The sequence below is a fragment of the Mauremys mutica genome, chromosome 1 (genome assembly GCF_020497125.1).
Source record: "Mauremys mutica isolate MM-2020 ecotype Southern chromosome 1, ASM2049712v1, whole genome shotgun sequence".
In the NCBI taxonomy this organism is placed as follows: domain Eukaryota; kingdom Metazoa; phylum Chordata; order Testudines; family Geoemydidae; genus Mauremys; species Mauremys mutica.
Window position 1 is genome coordinate 150,937,445 of NC_059072.1, and position 22,382 is coordinate 150,959,826.

Consider the following 22,382-nt stretch of genomic DNA (forward strand, 5'->3'; position numbering starts at 1 on the left):
ACCATGACAAAGATCAGGCAGCCTTTCCTCCCTCCCAACCATGCTTGTGTCAGCAGTAAGAAACCTCCCTCTTCGTGGCAGCACTGGCAGGCCCAGGAGAAGCCCCCAGCATTCCTCACACCAATGAAAATACCAGAGGGAGAATCCAGAACAAGACCCAGTGTTTCTGGACAAGAATGTTCATAGTGCGCAGGATGGGAAAGGGGCTTGAAGGGGCTACAGAGGCATGGAGTGGTGGGCTTCTGAGATGGAAAGTTGCTTCTAGGATACAAGTGTGGGAAGCGTGTGTGTTTGTGAGGTGTCTGGGAAGATGGCGACCACCCTTAGGAACTGCAGGGACGGGTGTCGTGCTAATGAATGAGCCACTGTATATAAAGCTATTATTACCCCAGGGATGCTGGGTGTCTCTAGGTGCCAGGCTGGCTCAACCCACAATCTCCGTGGATACAGCTGTGGCTGGGTGGATTGTACAGGAGGATGTTCGGAGGGCTTGCCCTCTCCTCTCTCATTGCCTGCACAATCCCCCTGCCCCTGAGAATTTTCACTAGTCAGAAATCCTGGGTTGGGGGAAGGTTCCTGCAGGAACTGCTGGGGGGCAGGGGAAGCAGAGAAAGTCGTGCTGTTCTGCAGGGTGTTCTGAAATGGAGAAGAGGAAGGGCTGTGGCCCCCATCCGCTCCCCACCACTCTCTCACAATGGCACAATCAGTCCAGAGCATATGTCCCTGCAGCCAGTGGTGTCTATGCCTCATTATGGTTCCTGCTCCCATGAGTTCTGGGAGAGAAAGAGTAGGGCCCTTAACCCCAGCAGCCCCCTTGCCACCTGGGGGAGTCCATCTCCTCCCTCACACGTGCACCCCCATCTGTCCCAGGTAGCACAACACTCCAGGCAGTGAGGGCAGCAGACGGAAGGGCAGTCCTGTGACCCCTCCCCCAACTAAGCTACTGCGGATGCTGGAGCATTGGCGAGAGAGTCCTCAGGCCTCTCCCTGAGGAGCATGTGTAGCAGGGCTGGCTCACTGACATCCCCTCCTCCCACTGGTTATAGGGGCACATCCTCTTCATCGTCCTCCTCCAGGTCCGTGGAGCGCAGGCTCAGGTCCTTGAGGATGTCTGAGATGTTCTCAGGAGCGGGGCCAGACAGCTCCATTTCCTCCAGCTCAGCATCAGCAGCTGAGACAGAGTGCAGCCCCTTCCCCTCCTCAGGGAAGGGCGGGGGCTGTGGAGAAGGGGAACTGGAGGGCAGTGGGCTCCCCATCCCTGAGTTTGCACCTCTTCTCACAGGCACCACACAGCTGTCCTGCCGCCTCCACACCTGTGGAACCTGGCTACTCTGCTCATTGCTGACCGAGGTCCGATTGATGTCTCGGAAGCTGGCGAGGGGTGGACGGAGGTGGACACCAGAGCGTGTGGAGCCCTCAATTGCCTTCTGGAGCTATTGGAGGGGCAGAAGGTCAGAAGAACAGAGAGGGAATTAAAGGGCAGCTCAAAAACCACAGCTCAACAGTTCAGCTACTCTCCAAAATAACAAGGCAGGAGACTAGCCCCTGGAGAGATCAGATTTTGCATTGCTATAGTGCCTTTCATTCCACAGCACTTGGCAAACTCCAAGCCTCAGTGTAGCCACTTCTGGGAGGGACACTGGCTAAATGGATCCAGCACGGGCCACACAGGTAAGAGCCCGTCTCTCACAAAAAGGACTAGCGGATCTTTACTACCCATGTAAAGCAGACAGGCCCCTGGTTTGTTAAGGCTCCTTCTGAAAAACTCACATCCAGGAACACAATTTCTCCCCTCAGAAGGGAAAAGGGCTAAGTCAATGCTGCCAGGACTTGAAACTGGAATGCTAGGAAATGTACTGACTGCAGAGCTGAAACTTCCATCCCAAAGCTGGTTCTCGCCTGCTGTGGGATATTGCGATAACACACAGAATGTCTGGGGCTGAGCAGGAAGTGGGAGTGTCTGCATGAAAACTTGACTGTATTTACCTCTTCCAAAGCCAGCACTCCCTTCAGCTTCCCCTTACTGGTCACATAGGCATGGCTGAGGCCCAGCAAGGAGAACAAGGTGTGTGTCTGTGGGAGAAAACACAAGACAATCTCCATTACCAGTCACATAGGGCTTGATGTCCTCAAAGGCTGGGAATGAGAGTCTTGGCGCTAAGCCTAGGCCTGAGATCCCCTCCGGGCTCCAAAGCTAGGAGTGGGAATCCCAACTAAAATTCCTTCGGATTTGGCACCACCCTGGTAAGAAGCTGCCCTAGGAGTGGGAAATCTAATGCTAATTCTCAGTGAGTAGCCTCATTGCACTTGCAGGGTGGTTCGTGGGACTCCGGGGGACCTGGAACTCCTGGTATATACCTGTAGTTAACCCAGAGCAGCAGTCCCATACATCTTAAATATTCCTTTTATTCCTGAGACTTCTAATCAGCCAGGACTCCCCTCAGGTCACACTGGTGCCTGCTGGGGGTGCTTTAGGGACACCCAGAACATTCTCACACTAACTCATATCCCCACACCTGGCATATGGCTACGAGGGTGCAGATCCCAGTCCACTCAGGGACCAGTGCACAGTGGGGTAGATCCTGATGTGCTTTGGGGCTGAAAGTGTGGATCCCAGCAATGATATAATCAGTGACAGACCCCTAATAAATACAGTGATAAAGGCATGCAGATCCCATTGCACGCCGAGGCAGGGAGTGTCAGTCCCAGTATTCATGTGCTGGGATGGAGGTCCCTGGTCCCAGAGGGGCCAGGAGTGTGAATCCACTCCCAATGCTGCATGTGGATCTTGCAACACTCAGATGGGCTAATGTATGAAACCCATCATTATTGTATCATTGCTTTTACAAACACCTGAGGAGTGGCTGCTGCTGCACTCAGTGCCTAGGAGTGGGAATCCCAGTGCTAATGTGTGTGTATCTAGACAGCCCCCAGAGGCTGGGAGAGGGAATTCCAACACTAATGCAATAGCTGATGGATCCTAGTGTGGTTCTCTGAAGCTCTTTTATTAAACTAATCTGCTCATGTTCCAGGAGACTGCAGTCAGACACTGTGCTGATGGGAGTTCAGTGAGCTTCTCAGATAGAGACAGTGACAGAGAGAGAGAGCAAGAGAGAGAAAAATGCAAAGCAAGGGGAGGGGGATGGGGAGAGGGGAGGGGATGAGCCCTGGGGTGGGCTAGTACAGAGACAGACAAGTTGGAGAAGGATGAACAGTAGCTGGGAGGGAGGTCAGACCCACCTTGTGCAGGGAAGTCCTCTCCACTAGCTGAAAAGGGGAGGGGTCTATGCGGCAGCTGTCAAAGCACACTTCCTTATTCAGCTCGTCCTGCTCCCATGCATCTATCTGACACAGGGAAGAGGGGATCACACTCACAGTGACCAACACTGCTCCCAGCCCATACTCCAAGCCGCCCCGGTCTCCTGCTGCTGTTTGCCCATCCTCCCCATCTGCTGTTCTCAGTATATTATTCCTCTGAAGTTTCCCATCCCTCCAGCATGAGCTGGGGCCTCCCCTTGGGAACGTGGTGATGCTGCAGCACTAGAGGTGCCATTGATTGACATGCCCCCAGCAAGGGTGACACAGTGAGAAAAGTAGCCAGGAAGGTGAGGGCTTCCCCAGTCCAGCTTAGAGGGGATGAGAGCTCCCTGTCTCTCCTTCCTGAGCTCTCCCTGCCCCAGTCACTCCAGGATAGTCTGCCCCATTTCCATGGGTTGAGGGAATAGTTTATCTCAGGATGGCCTCTCCTTGTAGCATATGAGCATATCCTGGCCACTGGACCTTCCCAGGAAGGAGACAGCTTCCAGGGGTGAGAGGAGAGCCAGCCCCCCAGTTCTCATCCAGACTTACCTCCTCTGGCTTCATTGTATCTATAACCTCTACAGACTCCTGGAGAGAACAGAAAACAGAGCCACGGTCAGCGAAGGAGGACACAGCCCTAACTCCACAGCAAAATCCTGGAGTGCAAGAACCCCTTATTCCTAATCTCAGCTGTATCGCCCACTTTCCAGCAACTAACCTCCCTGCCCCCTCCCTCCGCCCACTCATCCCTAAGCCCAGAAAGTCGCCATTATACTCAGTGTCCCTCTCTTCCTGCTAGGGTGACCAGACAGCAAATTTGAAAAATCGGGATCGGGGGGGGGGGGAGGATAATAGGAGCCTATATAAGAAAAAGACCCAAAAATCATGACTGTCTCTATAAAATCGGGACATCTGATCACCCTACTTCCCGCTCACTCCTAATCCCCACTGTGCACCCCCCAGATACTCAGGGGCCCTCATCTTTCCCTGGGTGTCATTATCATGGAGGGTGGAATCTGTGCACTGGGATGCTTCCGATCTGCACACTGGTCCAGGGCCTGGTTTGGTGTGGGGTTTTGCTTTGTCTGCTCTTGATGCCTTTTGGACAGCCCCCTTGGATCTGAATAGATCATCATGAAGCCTGCCTCAGAACCTGCAGTTTTCAGTCTGCTTCCTTCCCCAGAGCTGGTGAAGAGCTCTGTGTAGCTTGAAAGCTTGTACCTTCCACCAACAGAAGTTGGTCCAGTAAAAGATATGACCTCACCCACCTTGTCTCTCTCCGTACTGGCAGCACAGACAGCAGGATCCTCACTTACCCATGCATGCCATGGCCATCCTCTTCTGCGGAAATCTCTAATCCTTTACCAGGAGCTCAGTGTAACAAAGTGAGGATTTTTCCTTGTTATGTTGTATGTTAGCATATGTGAGTCTTACTGTTGAGCCTATGTGAGTTTTACTGTGTGTGCCTCTGTTTCCCTGTGCTGCACCAGTGCCTAGGTGGTGGGAATAGGGGTGTGTGACTTTGGCTGAGACCCTCAGAGGCAGGTGAGGCTGCTTCTGCTGCCTGCACGTAGGCTATGGCCAGTGCCTTTGGTAACCTGAGACCCAGGAGGGGAATGCAACCAGGTGACACATTGCCTGGGAAGCAAGACAAAGACCAGGAGGAGCAATGGGGGTGTCTGAGGTCGGGTCGCTGGTAGCTGGGCAGTCTGCTTGGGGGGCTGGAGGTGGGAGTCCAGGGCATCTGGCCTGGGATTCCCCCAAGATGGACTTGGCTGAAAGTCACTGATTTCTGTGCTAACAAGTTCTGTTCTACACTGTGTTCCTGTCGACTAATAAACCTTCTGTTTTATGCTGGCTGAGAGTCACTGCTGACTGCAGATTTGGGGTACAGGGCCCTCTCACTTCCCCAGGAGCCGCACACAGGTGGACTCACTACAGGAAGCGCACGGTGTGGAAGGGGATGCTGAATGCTGTAAGGTCAGACCCAGGAAGGTTGAAGCTGTGTAAACTTCTTGCCCTGGTGACAGTATGCTCAGAGAGAGGAGGCATGCTACCCCAAAGTCCTGACTGGCTTCATATGGAGTAGTTCCAGAGCATTGGCCAGTGACTTTTTAACAACTGGTGGGAGCACTGGGATAAACTGCACCCAGTGGACAGTGCATCCTGCAGTATGTGACTGGGGAGCAGTAAAATTAAGGTGGGATTCGTGGGAGATAGGCGTGCAAAAGGCTCAGTGAGGAGCGGTTCCAGGAGGCAGAGGAGCCTACAGCTTAACCCCCGAGAGAGACTGTGACCCCTAAGAAGTGCTGTCACACTGAAGGGATTCCTCCCAGAGACTGTGAGGAGCTGAGAGAGCACAGGTCTGTGAGTCCCTGACAACTTGGGAACAGCGAAGAGATGGCCTATAACCATCTCCTTAAGAAGAGCATTGTAGAGTTGTGCAGAGAAAGAGAGGGCTGCGCATTGGAAAGTTCACCAAGGTCCAGTTAATTGCTCAGTTGGAAAAGGATGATCACTCTAAGGAACCGGTTCTTGACCCAACTGGGGCCACAAGAGAGGCTGGGAGCAGTCAGGCAGCGCCAGGACCCACATTGGTTCCTGATCCAGCTGTGGCCACAAGCGAGGTTGGGAGCAGCTGGGTGCCCGAGACCTGCGTCCCCGACCAGCAAGGGGTCTCCACCGGATTCCATGCTGGTGGATCTGAGAGGGATGGAATTGGAGCTGATATCGAAGGAGTCAGAGGACTGTGAGAGACAGGGAAGGCATGAGGCAGGACAGTAGGAGAGACAGAGGCAGCAGGAACTGGCGATTGCTGAGCTGAGAGGTAGTGGGACCTGTCCAGGGGATCCAGGCCCTGCTCCTGTAACAGTCGAGGATTTAATTTGAATCCAGGGAACCAATCGGCTGAGACTGAAGCGGTCAGTGTAAATGCAAATGGCAGAGAGGAGGAGTTGCTAAGCTCAGGTGCCCTGCCGGTCTGTAACCAGACCCCTGGAGCTGAGTGGGACAGAGAGATGCTCCCTGCCCCTTTGTGTGGGGGCGAGGGGGGAGAGATGGCTCATGCTGGCTCTGATACTGTGAACAAAGCAGCAGGCTCGCTGCCTGCCCTCTCTGGGACAGCAGGGGTGAAGCTGAGCCCAGGGGGAAACTGATTTTCCATGGAAAGCTTGCCGAGCTCATGGGTCTGGCCCAGGAGAACCTAGCCAGGGCCCAAGGGAGGCAAAAGGTCTGGTATGACTCCGCACCTGCTCCTATGGCACTGGGGACCAGGTGAGGGGTCTCATCCCAGTGAAGAAGAATAAGCTGCATGCTGCCTGGGATGGCCCCTTTAAGGTCATCATCCAGCTGAATGAAATGAATGATGTGGTGGAACTGCCCAACTGGGCTCACAGCCACTGAGTGTACCATGTCAACATGAGTACCTAGTATTAAACGAGGATATTGATATAATAGGCATCACCAAAACCTGGTAGAATGAGGATAATCAATGGGACACAGTAATACCAGGGTACAAAATATATCGGAAGGACAGAACAGATCGTGCTGGTGGGGAATTGGCACTGTATGTGAAAGAAAGTATAGAATCAAATGAAATAAAAATCTTAAATGAACCAAATTGTACTACAGAATCTCTATGGATAGTAATTGCATGCTTGAAAAATAAGAATATAGCAGTAGGTCTACATTACAGACCACCTGACCGGGATAGTGTTAATGACTCTGAAATGCTCAGAGAGATTAGAGAGGCTATTAAAATAAAAAACTCAAAATAATAATGAGGGATTTCAACTATCCACATATTGACTGGGTACATGTCACCTCAGGAAGGGATGCTGAGATAAAGTTTCTTGGCACCTTAAATGACTGCTTCTTGGAGCAGCTAGTCCTGGAACCCACAAATGGAGAGGCAATTCTTGATTTAGTCCTAAGTGGAGCACAGGATCAGGTCCAAGAGGTGTATAAGCTGGACTGCTTGGTAATAGTGACCATAATATAATTAAATTTAACATCCCTGTGGCGGGAAAAACTACACAGTGACCCAACACTGTAGCATTTAATTTCAGAAAAGGGAACTACACAAAAATGAGGAGGTTAGTGAAACAGAAATTAAAAGGTACAGTACCAAAAGTAAAATCCCTGCAAGCTGCATGGAAACTTTTTAAAGACACCATAATAGAGGCTTAACTTAAATGTATACCCCAATTTAAAAAACATAGTAAGAGAACCAAAAAAGAGCCACTGTGGTTAAACAACAAAGTAAAAGAAGCAGGGAGAGGCAAAAAGGCATCCTTTAAAAAGTGGAAGATAAATCCTAATGAGGAAAGTAGAAAAGAGCATAAACTCTGGCAAATGAAGTGTAAAAATATAATTAGAAAGACCAAAAAAGAATTTAAAGAACAGATAGCCAAAGACTCCAAAAGTAATAGCAAAAAATTTTTTTAAATACATCAGAAGCAGAAAGCCTGCTGTCCCAAATTGAGGTGTCATTAGAGGAGGTTTTAGAACAAATTGATAAACTAAACAGTAATAAGTCTCCAGGACCTGATGGTATTCACCCAAGAATTCTGAAGGAACTCAGATGTGAATTTGCAGGATTACTGTCATCTGTAACCTATCATTTAAATCAGCTTCTGTACCAAATGACTGGAGGATAGCTCATGTGACGCCAATTTTTAAAAAGGGCTCCAGAGGTGACCCTGGCAACTACAGACCCAATAAGCCTCACTTCAGTACCGGGCAAATTGGTTGAAACTGTCGTAAAGAACAAAATTGCCAGACACATAGATGAACATAATTTGTTGGGAAATAATCAACATGGTTTTTGTAAAGGGAAATCATGGCTCAGCAATCTACTAGAATTCTTTGAGGGGGTCAACAAGCATGCAGACAAAGGAGATCCGATGGATATAGTATATTCAGATTTTCAGAAAGCCTTTGACAAGGTCCCTCACCAAAGGCTCTTAAGCAAAGTAAGCTGTCAGGGATAAGAGGGAAGGTTCTCTCATGGATTGGTAACTGGTTAAAAGATAGGAAACAAAGGGTAAGAATAAATGGTCAGTTTTCAGAATGGAGAGAGGTAAGTAGTGGTGTCCCCCAGGGATCTGTATTGGGCCCAGTCCTTTTTAACATATTCATAAACGATCTGGAAAAAGGGGTAAATAGAGAGGTGGCAAAATTTGCAGATGATACAAAACTACTCAAGATAGTTAAGTCCCAGGCAGACTGTGAAGAGCTACAAAAGGATCTCACAAAACTGGGTGACTGGGCAACAAAATGGCAGATGAAAATTAACGTTGATAAATGCAAAGTAATGCACATTGGAAAACATAATCCTAACTATACATATAAAATGATAGGGTCTAAATTAACTGTTACCACTCAAGAAAGAGATTTTGGAGTCATTGTGGATAGTTCTCTGAAATCATCCACTCGATGTGCAGCGGCAGTCAAAAAAGCAAACAGAATTTTGGGAATCATCAAGAAAGTGATAGATAATAAGACAGAAAATATCATATTGCCTCCGTATAAATCCACGGTATGCCCACACCTTGAATACTGCGTGCAGATGTGGTCCCCCCATCTCAAAAAAAGATATATTGGAATTGTAAAAGGTTCAGAAAAGGGCAACAAAAATTATTAGGGGTATAGAACGGCTTCCATATGAGGAGAGAGTAATAAGACTGGGACTTTTCTGCTTGGAAAAGAGGCGACTAAGGGGGGATATGACAGAGGTCTATAAAATCATGAGTGGTGTAGACAAAGTAAATAAGTAATACTCCTTCTCATAATACAAGAACAAGGGGCCACCAAATGAAATTAATAGGTAGCAGATTTAAAACAAACACAAGAAAGTATTTTTTCACGCAACACACTGTCAACCTCTGGAACTCCTTGCCAGAGGGTGTTATGAAGGCCAATACTATAACGGGGTTCAAAAGGGAGCTAGATGGATTCATGGAAGATAGGTCCATCAATGGCTATTAGCCAGGATGGGCAGGAATGGTGTCCCTAGCCTCTGTTTGCCAGAAGCTGGGATTGGGTGACAGGGCATGGATCCCTTGATGGTAACCTGTCTGTTCATTCCCTATGGGGCACCTGCCATTGGCCACTGTCAGAGGACAGGATACTGGGCTTGATGGACCTTTGGTCTGACCCAGTATGGCCGTTCTTATGTTCTTATGGAGCCGTACTGTGACAGGAAGAGGCTGGTACTGGCCATGTGTGGTCAGTGGGAGAAGGGGGAAGATCCCCTGGTGGGTATGTTCTCTGAGACAGGAGCCAGCCCCTTGCTAGAATCAATTCCCTTCTCTGACCAGGTAACTCCTGCCCAGCAGGCAGAGATCAGAGAGGTGCTGCGTTCCTACTCGCAGCTGTTTTCCAACCGACCTGGGCTCACTAACCGCGCTGTCCATTGGGTGGAGATTGGAGCCAGCCCTCCCATCAGGTGTTCCCCAATTAGAGTCACTGGGAACACAGCCCAAGCCATGGAGAGTGATGTCAAAGACATGATGGCTTTAGGGGTGATCCAGCCATCCACCAGCCCTGGGGCCTCTTCCATGGTGCTGGTCCCCAGGAAAAATGGGTTGATCCCATTCTGTGTGGCCTATCGGAAGCTCAATGCCATCACCATGTCTGGTGCCTGCCCCATAACTATGCCTGATGAGATCCTAGACACCTTGGGGAGGGGACTCAGTACCCCACTACCTGGGATCTCACCAAAAGCTACTGGCAGGTGCCTTTGGAGCCAGATGACAGGTTGAAACCTGTTTTTGTCACCCCTTTGGGGCTTTACAAATCCCTGGTCCTACCTTTCGGCCTCAAGGAGGCACTGGTCACCTGCCCACGCCAGATGGATCAGTTATTGAGGGGGATGGAGAATTTTACCCTAGCATACATTGATATTTGTGTCGTTAGCCAGACCAGGGAGGACCATGTGTCCCAGGTGAAGAGGGGCCTGGAACGCCTCCAGGATGCAGGGCTGATTGTAAAAGCTGGGAAGTGCAAGGTGGGGATGGCAGAGGTGTCGTACCTGGACCACAAGGCAGGGAGCGGCTCCCTAAAGCCAGAGCCAACCAAGGTGGAGGCGATCAGAGATTGCCCTGCACCCCAAAAACAAGCCCAGGCCCTTTATAGGGATGACGGAGTACTACCAGAGGTTTGTGCCCCGCTTTAGCTCTGGGTCAGCTCCCATAATGGAGTTATGCAAGAAGGGTAACCGAGACAAGGTGGTCTGGACTGAGCAGTGCCAGAGGGCTCTCTGCACACTGAAGGAGGATCTGGTCAAGGGCCTGGTGCTGGTAAACCCAGCCTTTGATAAGCTCTATATGGTGTTCACAGATGCCTCAGACAAAGGGCTGGGTGTGGTGCCAATGCACACTGATGCAAACACCCCATCGTGAGCAGGAAGCTGCTGCCCCGGGAGCAGAGCTGTGTGGCCATAGAAAAGGAATGCCTCGCCATGGTGTGGACTCAAAGGGCTGCAGCTGGATCTACTTGGGCATCACTTCATTGTGTACACTGACGACTTACCCTTGCCATGGCTGCACCAGATGAAAGGAGCCAATGCCAAGCTCCTGCAGTGGAGTCTATCTCTCCAGGATTATGACATGGAGGTGGTCCATGTTAAAAAGAGTTCAAATGTTATAGCCGATGCTTTGTTCCATAGAGGGAGGCCTGAACTTCCCCAGTTCACCGGCTAAAGTGACCCCACTCAGTTCGGTCTCAAAGAGGGGAGAGATGTGACTAAGTGGGGATTTTCTCTTGTTATGTTGTATGTTAGCATATGTGAGTCTTACTGTTGAGCCTATGTGAGTCTTACTGTTTTGCATTAATACTGTGTGTGCCTCAGTTTCCCTCTGTGCTGCACCAATGCCTAGGTGGTGGGAATAAGGGTGTGTGACTTTGGCTGAGACCCTCAGTGGCAGGTGAGACTCCAGCTGCCTGCATGTAGGCTATGGCCAGTGCCCTTGGTAACCTGAGACCCAGGAGGGGAAAGCAACCAGGTGACATATTGCCTGGGAAGTGAGACAAAGACCAGGAGGAGGAGCGACAGGAGTGTCTGAGGTTGGGTCACTGGTAGCATTGCAGTCTGCTTGTGGGGACTGGAGGGGGGAGTCCAGGGCATCTGGCCTGGGATTCCCCCAAGGTGGACTTGGCTGAAAGTCACTGATTTCTGTGCTAACAAGTTCTGTTCTACGCTGTGTTCCTGTCGACTAATAAACCTTCCGTATTATGCTGGTTGAGAGTCACTTCTGACTGCGGAGTTGGGGGGCAGAGCCCTCCGGTGGACTCACTACGGGAAGCGCACGCTGTGGAAGGGGATGCTGAATGCTCTGAGGTCAAATCCAGGAAGGTCGAAGCTGTGTAGGCTTCTCGCCCTGGCGACAGGATGCTCAGAGAGAGGAGGCATGGATGCTACTCCAGAGTCCTGACTGTCTTCATATGGAGTAGTTCCCGAGCACTGTCCCAGTGACTCTGACACTCAGCATCATTCATGCATCTCCCTGTCTGACACCACTGCCCCCACCCTATGGCCAAGATCTCTCAGAGGGAGCCTTCATTCCTTCACCTTCCCTCCCTCATCATAGGCGCCGACTTCTACTGGCGCCGGTGGGTGCTCGACCCCCCCTCTGCCCCTGGCCATGCCCTGGCTCCACCCCTGCCCCACCCCCTTCCCCAAAGTCCCCGCCCCAACTCCACCCCCTCCCTGCCCCTATTCCGACTCCTTCCCCAAATCCCGGCCTCAGCCCCGCCTCTTCCCCCCTCCTCCCCTGAATGCGCCACATTCCCGCTCCTCCCACCTCCCTCCCGGAGCTTGGTACAGCTGTGTGCCGGCAGCAAGTGCTGGGAGGTAGATGGAGGAGCGGGATGCGGTATGCTCTGGGGAGGAGGCGGAGGAGGAGCTGAAGTGGGGCGGGGCGGGGAGCTCGGCTGCCGGTGACTGCAGAGCACCCACTAATTTTTCCCCATGGGTGCTCCAGCCGCGGAACACCCACGGAGTTGGCGCCTGTGTCTCTCATTACTGCGCAGCTGAGCTCTCTGGGCCCCTAACCTGGGCAACGCTCTCCATCTCTGGTGGCCGGTTGTAATGGCACAAAAGCTGCTGGATCAGATGCCTCAAGCTCCAGAAACTCCTGGCTGCAGGAAGAGAAGGAACAAAGAGGAGAAAAAATGAGGACAAGTGAGAGACTAAACACAAGGCAGCAGGCCTATCCCCTCGCCCAAGGCAGGCTGGGGAGAATTCAGAGTTAGTAGGAAAGGGCCCAGCCAGTCAGAACACACCATTCCACAGGTGACAGGGCAAGATCTGGGACAGGCAGGAATCAGTCACACTAATCCATGCAATATCCCCTACCTACGGAGGGGAACTAAACCTGCACACAGAGAGCCTTGGAGGGTGGCTATCCAGAGAGCAAAGTTTCCAAGAAGGAGCCAGAAGCAGAGGGCCACTCACATGCAAAGTCCCAGTGCCATGCTGTTCACACAGAAAGGGTTGTGGAAACCCTGAGAGGACTTGTAAAGAGGGGCGATGATGTCCAGGGCTTTGGAGCTGTGCTCCGGCTCCGCTCCAGCTCCAGGCAAAAACCTGCAGCTCCACTGCTCCAGAGCTGCTCCACACTCCAGCTCCAGGCTCCGCTCCAAAGCCCTGATGATGTTAGAGGGTGAGGGTGAGGAACATGAGTCTGGCAGCACTTTGGTTAAATTACAGGGGACCAAAATGGATGCGGCAGGGGCAGGAATGTGGTTTGGGCAGCAGGGACAGAAAGGGCAGGATGGGATCTAGAGATGCTGTAATAGACAAAGCAGCAGCTGAATTTGTCAACAGTCTGAATGTGAGGGGTGCAGGAGAGAGGGTCAAGGATGACACCATGGGCCTGAGGCTGGGAATGGAAAGGCCCATGGATTATTCATCCTGATGGGAAGGAGAAGAAAGGAGACATGATATTGCTATGCAGAGTTTAAGCTGATGGGGGAAGACCCAGGAATAAAAATGAGAGAGGGGAAAGCCCTGTTAGGGCACATTTGCTCCGTCCCCTCTTCCTCCTGCCACCTCAGGATGGCTCCCTGCAGCCTATTCTGCAGGGCTTTGTCTAGCCTTGTTTAAAATGGCTCAAGCAATGCCCCACCCCCATTTCTCTTGGGGTGACTATTCCCCAGACAAATAGACTTTTGCCATCTGGTAAGTAGCGGGATTAGCTGGTATACTGCTCTGCAACCACACTGAGCATATAAGGGACCCTATTGTGCCTTAAAGGCACTGGCCCACATTGGTAGTGCTGCAGAAAGGGGAGTGCGCCCAATGCTTCACCCCCAAAGGGGTGCAGTGAGGAAGTGCTCTCATCCCTGGCCAGCCAGCTTTACTGGCCAGAGTGGGCTGGAGAGTGAGACTATGGTCCCACCTCCCCTCTTCCCTTTTGGGCGGCCCTGTCTTCCTTGCTCACCCTCAGGGGCTGTCCACCATTTGGCTCTCTCTGTGCAGTTCAGGAGGCACAGAGAGAAACTACAACATGGAGGAACAAAAGTGATTCAGGGATCAGAAGAGAGACATGACTAGAGTCAGGAGAGCTCTGCTTATATGGTTCCAAACAGGGAAAGACAATATGTCACTGTACATACACCCCACGGATGGAGCTGGATCGGTAAAGATGTGTGTATATGTGGGGTAGGGAGGCTATTCAGCCTCAGGATATGGCACTAAGGAGATAGTCTAAGCTATTAAGGATGAAAATGTAGGGTAAGATATCAGGACAAGAGTCTCCACATGCAGAACAATGTGGTGCAGGGGGGCAAGTGGTGGTGGTGGCAATTTCACCACAGGTTCTCTAGAGCTGGCTAGAAGAGATATTAGTGAGAAAGACGGTGTGATGAGTCCTGCAATGTGAGGGAGCCAGACCTGCCCAAGCTATCACAAGTCTACGAAAGGCTACAGAGGAAGCCACGTGCTTTTTGTATATGGTAACAAGGCACATTGCAAAGAGTAATTTCAACACAATCCCCTTAACATGAGGAGAGCAGATAGGCTCACAGCAGCCAGCACCTTCCCCACATCACTCATATACCCAGATACAGGGTCTCAGATACAGCTGGTCAAACCTCACAATTTCCATTTTGCAAGAAATTTCCACATTTTGAAATTTGTTTTCATTCTGAATTGGAACAAAACAAATATTCAAAATTTGTGTGCTTTTCCCTTGAAACAAATGTCTATACAATGTCCATTTTGGAAAATCTGCATTTCAGAAAGTTTGGGATTTTTGTTTTGGAACTGTGAATCTTTATTTCAAATGTCAAACTTTCATTTTGAATTTAATTTTATTTTTCATTTGTATGCAATTTTTACCTTACTTCCTGACATGTCAGTAGTAGTTGTGCCTAATATTGTTAAAATCATTAAGAGCAGCTGCTATTTTAAAAAATAAAATAGTTCCTCTATTATATTGTCATATTATGACATGTCAATAACAGTAGTGCATTATATGTACTAGTCATATGTACAAGTTAGAACACACTATAAAAACAGTAAAAATAATATAAAAATAAAAAATAATAACATTTGAAATAAAATTTCAAAATGAAACAAAAAAAAATTGTTTTGAAAAAAATTTCTGTAGTAAATTGTCAAAATTGACAATTTGGCAAAAAAAAAAGTTTTGTTAAAATAGTTTTTCCTGTGAAAATTTTCCAGCCAGCTCTAGCCTCAACCCCTCACACTCACACAAGCAATAGGCAGTGTGGCTTTCCCAGTGTTGACTGGGATGTGGCAAGCTGGGGCACTCTGGAGGTCACCATACCTGGGGTTTCCTGGGATCCCGGTGTTTCTGGCATTGGTTTATGAGGAGCCACTGGGCCATTGGGTTCCTCAGGGTGACTCGGAGCAGGAGAAGGTTGCTGAGGTGGCTACCAAAGGAAAGGAAATAAAACAAGAATCACCCTGAATAGCTCCTTTCCCTCCCTTTCCCAGTGCCTCTCTGTTTCTCAGGGCTCGTGTACGCATACAGTGCTGCTGTAGCACATAGTGAAGATGCTGCATATGCTATCGGGAGAAGCTCTCCCCTCAGTGTAGGTACTCCACCTCCCTGAGAGCAGTAGCTATGCCAGTGATGGGAGAATCCCTCACAGGGACATAGTACTGTCTACACTGGGAGTTCAGTCAGTATAACTGCGTCACTCGGGGTGTGGATTTTCCATACCCCTGAGCAATGGAGTTATACAGACATAAGTTTCTAGTGTAGACCAGGACTCTCTCTCTCCTCCGCATCTCCCCACCTCAGTCTCTTCCCCACCCACACCTCCTGCTTACCTCAGCCTTCTCCTCTTCATCTTCATCCTCATCCACGAAAGCAAAAGATTCGCGCTTCCAACTGGACATGGCTGCCCACTGGCCTTTGCTGTGCCCATCATAGGGTGCCTCAGCCAGCTTCTGCTCCATCTCCTTGATGATGCGCAGGCGCCGCTCCTGGCCAATATGCCTCTGGAGAAGGGCCTGCAGCTCTGACCGCTCCACTGAGCCCAGCAGGATCATGGACTCTGCAGGAGGAGATAACATGGGGAGCCAGTCGAAAGACGGGTCTGAGCCAACGCTCCCTGCCCAAACTGGCCACGTTAGCCCTGAGGAATGGAGAGGGTGGTGTTTTTTTGGACAAGGCCATACAACAAATCAGCAGCAGAGCTAGGGTCACAACTCTGGTTTCCCAAGCTGGTTCCCTATCTTCCAAACTACATACCTCCAGAAACAGACTCTTTCAACTAAGGCAAGCTTCAGAAAAGGTCAGATTCCCCATACTGCTTACCTGGTGAATCCACTAGAGGCAAGGTCTTGACAGTTGTGCTCTGAAGCAGGGTCTGCAGGTCCTGGTATGTACAAGTAGAGGAGATGAATTTCACATCACAGACCATAATATCCTCAACAAAGATATTGTATTTGCTAGAGGAACAAAGAAAATAAAGAGAGGGGTTAACATATCATTCAAATATGTCTAAAAGAAAAACTTCCCAAAGAAGAAAACAAAACAAGAGCTCCTTTCAGATGTATGCAGCCAGATACATACTCGCAAGTGGGAGTAACTACAGGGGAAGTGAGACCTTCCACAAACCAACTGGGTTTCCACTCAGGCAAGGTTCTGCTCCCTCCCATCATGGATGAGCCCCTCCTTCTCCACTGCCCTCCTGCTGTTTCACAGCCTCCTCCCACTCTATTTATGTGTCTGCCACCCCACATCCCTGCTCCATTTCTTTGTGGCCAAGCCTATACCCCTTTGTTTCTCATTGCCATTTCTTCTGCTGTGTTTCCCCTCCTCTCCCCAATCCCCACTGGTGGTACCATACCTTATGTAATTCCAGCCCAGGTCGGGCAGGTAAGGCAGCTTCTTCATCTGGATGATGCTGTCATAGAGACTGGGCTGCAAACTCTGAGCCACCATGTTGGCGAGGATGACAGCAACCATCATGGGCAGGATGTGCGAGATCTGACCCGTCAACTCAAAGCAGATCACTGCTGTGGAGACGGTGTGGCTCACTGCTCCTGTCAGGGCTGCTGCACCTTTCCCAGTTGTGGGGGAAGAGGAAAGACGGTGTCATGTGGACCAGGGGATTTGTGCAGGCAGGGATAGAAAAAAGAAAAACGTGGAGACTCACCAATGACGGCGTATCCTCCAGGTAAGATTTTGTAAACAATGCCATCAAAGAGGATCCCATCAGGGAAGAGTGATGCCATAATTTCACCAACGAGACGGCCAAATGCAGCCCCTGGAAAGCATCACATGAAGTCACTGGTTAAGACCCATCCACCCAAAATGGCTGTGCTCTTCAGGGAAGGGAATATGTGTGATCTCTGCTGATAAAAGCCATTGGTAATATACTAGTGCTTATATGTTAAAACAAAAACTACATTATGATGGAGTTAAGATAGAGATTTTGTATCAGCAATAAAAGGGCAAAAACCACTCCAGGGAGGGTGTATTTATCCCAAAACACAGAAATACAATCCAGGAAATTCAGAACTAAGTTTACACTTAAAATAAATCCAAATATGTTCAAGTCTGAAAATGCACAGTTAAGCCACCCCAATAACCTTAACTCTGCCCTGTAGTGACACCATGCAATGACCATACAATAATGATTACTGTGAGTCTGTGGTCCCAGACTGGACAAAACTGATTTTTGGATCGTATTTTAAATGGTATCTATATAGTGCAAAGTTAAGGGTGTCCAAACTGTGCGTGTCCAGACATGTTTGGATATCTTTTAAGTACAACCATAGCTGAATTTCCTGGCATTGCAATGCTTGGTTTTGGGATAATTACAACATTTTACTCTAAATTAAAATAGAACCTCAGCATTATGAACACCTCAGGAATAGAAGTTATTCATAACTCTGAAATGTTCGTAACTCTGAATAAAACATGATTGTTGTTCTTCTAAAATTTTACAACTGAATTGACTTGATACAGCTTTGAAACTTTACTAAGCAGAAGAAAAAATGATGCTTTCCCTTTTTAAACACTTTTAATAGTTTACATTTAACACAATTACACTGTATTGTATTTGCTTTATTTGTTTTGTTTCTGCTGCTGCCTTATTGTGTACTTCCAGTTCTAAATGAGGTGTATGGTTGATTGATCAGTTTGTAACTCTGGTGTTCATAACTCTGAGGTTCTACTGGACTAATATGTACTCTCAATACTAATGACATTTTAACATTTTTTTTCTGTTTTAGGATTAACAATCATTAATCAGTCATCAACCACTTGTCATGAGTCACTTAATAAACCATGGCTGAGGCTGTAACGTACTGGTTCTGAGTGAAGGCTTGATGTTGCTGTCTTATAGCTGGGGCCACAGAGACGACTGGGGGCCTACTATTAGTACCAGCTAGGGGAGCTTTTCTTCAGCTCAAGAGGCAGGGACCTGAGTTTTTGGAACTGAAGTGTCAGGGTTCAAGTCCTGACCCTGGGTCTGGTTTATCTAGTAACTATGTATGTTGTTTGCAGTGCGCAGTCTATTACGTGGAGAAACTGCAGGAATTTCCAGATCAGCATTTGTGAGTTTGGGAAGAAAGAGAGAGGAGCAGAAGGTCAGAGGCTGGGTAACTGGACTGTTAATGAAGCTCCTCATAGACAGCTTGTGGGAGCCATGATCTGAATTCCCTCTTAGAAACACCCTTGTGAGCTTGCTCTCTCTGTTTCCCTGTCAATGATAATTTCTCTCTCTCTCTCTAAGAAGCCCAAGAAGGAGGTTAAAACTCACCCAGTACAAAAACAGGCATGAAGCCTCCACAGGGTATCGGCATGGTAGTGGCGACAACAGACATCCAGAACTAGGACAGAGGGATATGGGGTGATAGTTAGTGTGTGGTAACAGCATCTCCTGCAGCTGCACCACAGCCTCCAGCCTGCCTTCTTATGAGGAAATGCCTTTGGGGGAATTTGACAGACTCAGCAAGAAAGCCAAGGGCAGCTGGGAATGTGGGGAGCAGAGGAGAGTGGGAGAAATTCATGCAAACCATCAACACTCCCAGAGACTGTCTACTGCACAGAGCTTCCCAGGAACTGTTGTGCTGGTGGGGAAGCTAATCCATAAGGGATGGGATGAACATGGAGAATTACCTTCCCTTTGATCCACAGAGATGGGGTCCCCCCTTGCTGCAGAAAGTTTTACTTATTTATAAAATGGTGCAGGCCACAACCTCTGGCAGAGCCGCAACAAACTATCATGCTGGAACTGGGAACCCCTAAACCTCTTTCTAGCTGATCTCACAGTCACCTTCCTCAGGAAACAGACCAGCCTTGTCCCATGCCCTGACGGCCAACACATTTGGCCTTCGTCAGATTAAAAGGGTGAGTGGATTCTACCACTGAGGGCTCCACGGAGAACACTGCTACCCGTCCCCAGAGAGCTCACATCAAGGGATTCTCAGCAGGTGTGGCCCAGCAGATCTCAGCTGCTGAAGCGGTACTGTTCCTAGGGAGAGAGGCGATCTCGATGGTATCCAGAAAGCAACACCCTGAATTTCCTCTAGGAGAGCTGAAAGTCAGTAAGTGCTTCAGAGAGTGGGTGTGACACATTCTGCATCATGTAGTTGCTGAGTGCCTTTCAAGGGCAGCTTTGTGCAGGGTAGTTGATGTAAAAAGGGCCATAAAGCCAGTAGATCCAGCCACACCCCCAGCAGATGGAGAACCTCCAAGTGGTATGGAGCTTGCAGAACAGCTCTACAGCTTCTAGTGTAGCGACATGCTAGGGGAGAGCAGCCATGGCCTGAGCACCTCCACACTCTGGCTATTCTTGGCTGCTGCAATGGGCCCTTGGGGCAGCAACCCTGTGGCTACTCTAACACAGAGTCTTGGCTGGTCCCAGAATCTGGGGAGCTGCAACAGAGGAGTACAACCAGCTCTGCTCCCTTTCCACTGAGTAGTGCCAAACTCAGCCCATATGCAGCTGAGTATTGGAGCTAAGATGCAATGCAGTGGAAAATCAGGCTCATGGTTGGCGGGTCGCATAGACTGGGAGAGGCTTTGCCTCCCCAAACAGCCAGGTGTGACCCCACCCCCTGCTTACCACTGCTCCCTGTGTGCGGCTCCAGTCCTTCAGCCGCCAGTGCTCCGCTGGGGAGGCTGGGGCCACGCCGCCTGCCCTCCCGGCACTCCATTGGGCCTGGGGCGGGTGGCTGTGGTGGAGGGGGGTGGAAGGGGCAGGGCCTCAGGCCAGGGCCAGCTCCAGACCCCAGCGCGCCAAGCGCGCACTTGGGGCGGCATTTTGCCGGCAGGGCAGCAGCCGGCTCCGGCGGACCTTCCGCAGTCATGCCTGTGGGAGGTCCACCGGAGGCGCGGCTTCGGTGGACCTCCTGCAGGCATGACTGCGGAGGGTTCGCTGGTCCCGTGGCTCGGGTGGACCTCCCGCAGGCATGCCAGCGGATGCTCCACCGGAGCCGCGGGACCAGCGGAACCTCCGCAGGCCTGTCTGCCAGAGGTCCCCCAGAGCCGCAGGACCGGCGACCGCCAGAGCGCGCCCCGTGGCGCGCCGCCCTGCTTGGGGCGGCGGGATTCCTAGAGCCGCCCCTGCCTCGGGCGGAAGGGGTGGGGCTGGGGCTAGCCTCCCCCACCCGGCGGTTCACGCGCCACCCATGATCAGGCCCAACCTTTGGCCAGAGCCACAGAGGTAGGGCTTCTTTGCATAGCCTGCTCCTCTTTAACACAAACCAACAGCAAAATAAGCAGCCTGAAACAGCTACTCTAGCAGTTTGTCACAGCAGCAAAGAATCTAGAGGCAGGAATGACCTATCACACTATATGGGAACATTCACATGACTTTAGAAGGATACATTTCTTGCATTACAGATCAGATGTACACTGCACCGCTACTCCCCATGGCCCACCGTCTCTCAGTTCAAATAAAAAACCTTTTATCTGCATGACAAGCCATCCCAGCATTACCAAAGAAGCCGAACCTGTTAGCATCCATTGGAAGTACATACAGTCTGCCCAGGATAGTGTATTGGGACCCCTGTGCCCACTGGCCATTACTGTCCAGTCCTAATCTGGGGGATGCTGTCTCTCTTCCTTCCCCCAGGATAACACACAGTTTGTCCTCATCACTATTTTTCTGTAAGAAAATCTCATTCTTGCTAGTTCCTATTTTGGAGTCTTTTTCTCTTTCAGTCTCAATCTCTTCTCTCGGGTTGAACTTTGTCGTCAGCAGATCTAAAGCACTTTACAAACAGCAGGGTGGTGTCAAGAGCTCTGACCCCCACAAGAGGGGAGACAGTCCAGGATGGGTGGGCTTCCTACCTTCATGACAAAAAAGAGCAGGATGATGACGAAGACACTGACTTTGGGGTGGATCCAGATGGCAGATTTCCCTAGGATTTGTGGGTCCCCCATGTGCTTTGCCCAGGTGTAATTATCAAACAGGGAGCTGATGGCTTCCCTGGGCATCAACTACAAAGAAAGAAGGGACAAAAACTGTCAGTGATTCTCAAAAGATTAAATGGGGTCAGTGTTATACCCAGGTTCCCCACCAGAGAGGATCCCCACATTTGATTCTCTTTGGATATTTCCTTCTAGAATATGAAGAGTTAAACCTTAACCTGTCAGAAAAGAGAGAGGGCTTTGGCTGGAGGAGAATCTAGTTAATCTCCTCCAATGTTCAAGGGGTTAAATTTCCCCACCTAAACCCCCTAGGTGGGAGTGGAGGGACCTTCCCCAGATCTGCCTGAAGGGGAGCATGGAGATTATTACTCTCAGAGAAATCTCTCCTTCCAGCCCAGGAGAGGTCAAACTCTTCCCGAGCAGGAGGCAGGGAGAGATTTAGAAAGGGGACACCTCAGAGTCCTTCTCACTCACCATGGTGTGCGTTTGTTGATCTGGGGATTGGGGAGACGGTTACATGTGTTTCTTTCAGAATTACACATTTACTCCTTTATAACTACTCTCACCTCTCCAGCCATGAACTGCCCGAACCCCGGCGGGAAGGTCACCGTTGCTATAAGGAAGGTTATAACTCCTGGGTATACAAGGCGGCTGAAACAAGAAAGAAAGAAAGAAGTTGAACATAATATTACAGTTTGTTATTTTCCTGCAGTCCTATTTCCTTGGCTGTGACTGTGTCAGATCATACAAGCAGGAGTGGGCCTGGGAAATCACTCAATAATTTGCACTGTTCTGTTCACTCCCGCTGAAGCATCTGGCATAGGCCATTGTCAGAAGACAGGATACTGAGCTAGATGGACCATTGTTCTGCCCCAGTATGGCTGTTCTTATGTTCATAATGCTTGCAGAAGAGTCAACAATTAAGGTGCTAGACAGACTACAGAGGATAACTCACTAGGGGATGCTCTCCTCTCTGAGTCAGCATTGGCCCCAAGGTGCCAGGGGGTGCTGTGCTGCAGGAAGTGGGGTGGGTGGCTCAGTAGTGGGGAGGGTGCTCTCCCTGCTGAATTGGTACTAATCCCAATGCCCTAGCATGGTACTAAAGGGAAGTATGTTGCTTAGATGATGTAAAGTTGCGGCAATGGAATCCTTTGGGGCAAAAATATGATTTCAGTGCAAGATATTGTTATTCATCACACATGTCTGAATTCCTCC

At 50.0% G+C, this 22,382-nt stretch overlaps 1 protein-coding gene across 1 annotated transcript in view; it reads right to left on the reverse strand.

The window, feature by feature from the left end:
- Nucleotides 1–1,040: 1,040 nt before the first annotated feature.
- The window catches only part of CLCN1 (chloride voltage-gated channel 1), a 101,228-nt gene continuing 79,886 nt past the window's right edge, over nt 1,041–22,382 (reverse strand). The window contains exons 12-24 of the mRNA XM_044989779.1: nt 21,734–21,818; nt 21,087–21,236; nt 18,550–18,619; nt 16,939–17,049; nt 16,630–16,843; nt 16,095–16,228; nt 15,605–15,831; nt 15,096–15,201; nt 12,356–12,441; nt 3,850–4,095; nt 3,241–3,345; nt 1,987–2,073; nt 1,041–1,433 (exon numbers count right to left, since the gene is read on the reverse strand). Coding sequence (XP_044845714.1) covers nt 1,041–1,433; nt 1,987–2,073; nt 3,241–3,345; nt 3,850–4,095; nt 12,356–12,441; nt 15,096–15,201; nt 15,605–15,831; nt 16,095–16,228; nt 16,630–16,843; nt 16,939–17,049; nt 18,550–18,619; nt 21,087–21,236; nt 21,734–21,818 — 2,014 coding nt within the window. The remainder of the gene's footprint in view (nt 1,434–1,986; nt 2,074–3,240; nt 3,346–3,849; nt 4,096–12,355; nt 12,442–15,095; nt 15,202–15,604; nt 15,832–16,094; nt 16,229–16,629; nt 16,844–16,938; nt 17,050–18,549; nt 18,620–21,086; nt 21,237–21,733; nt 21,819–22,382) is intronic.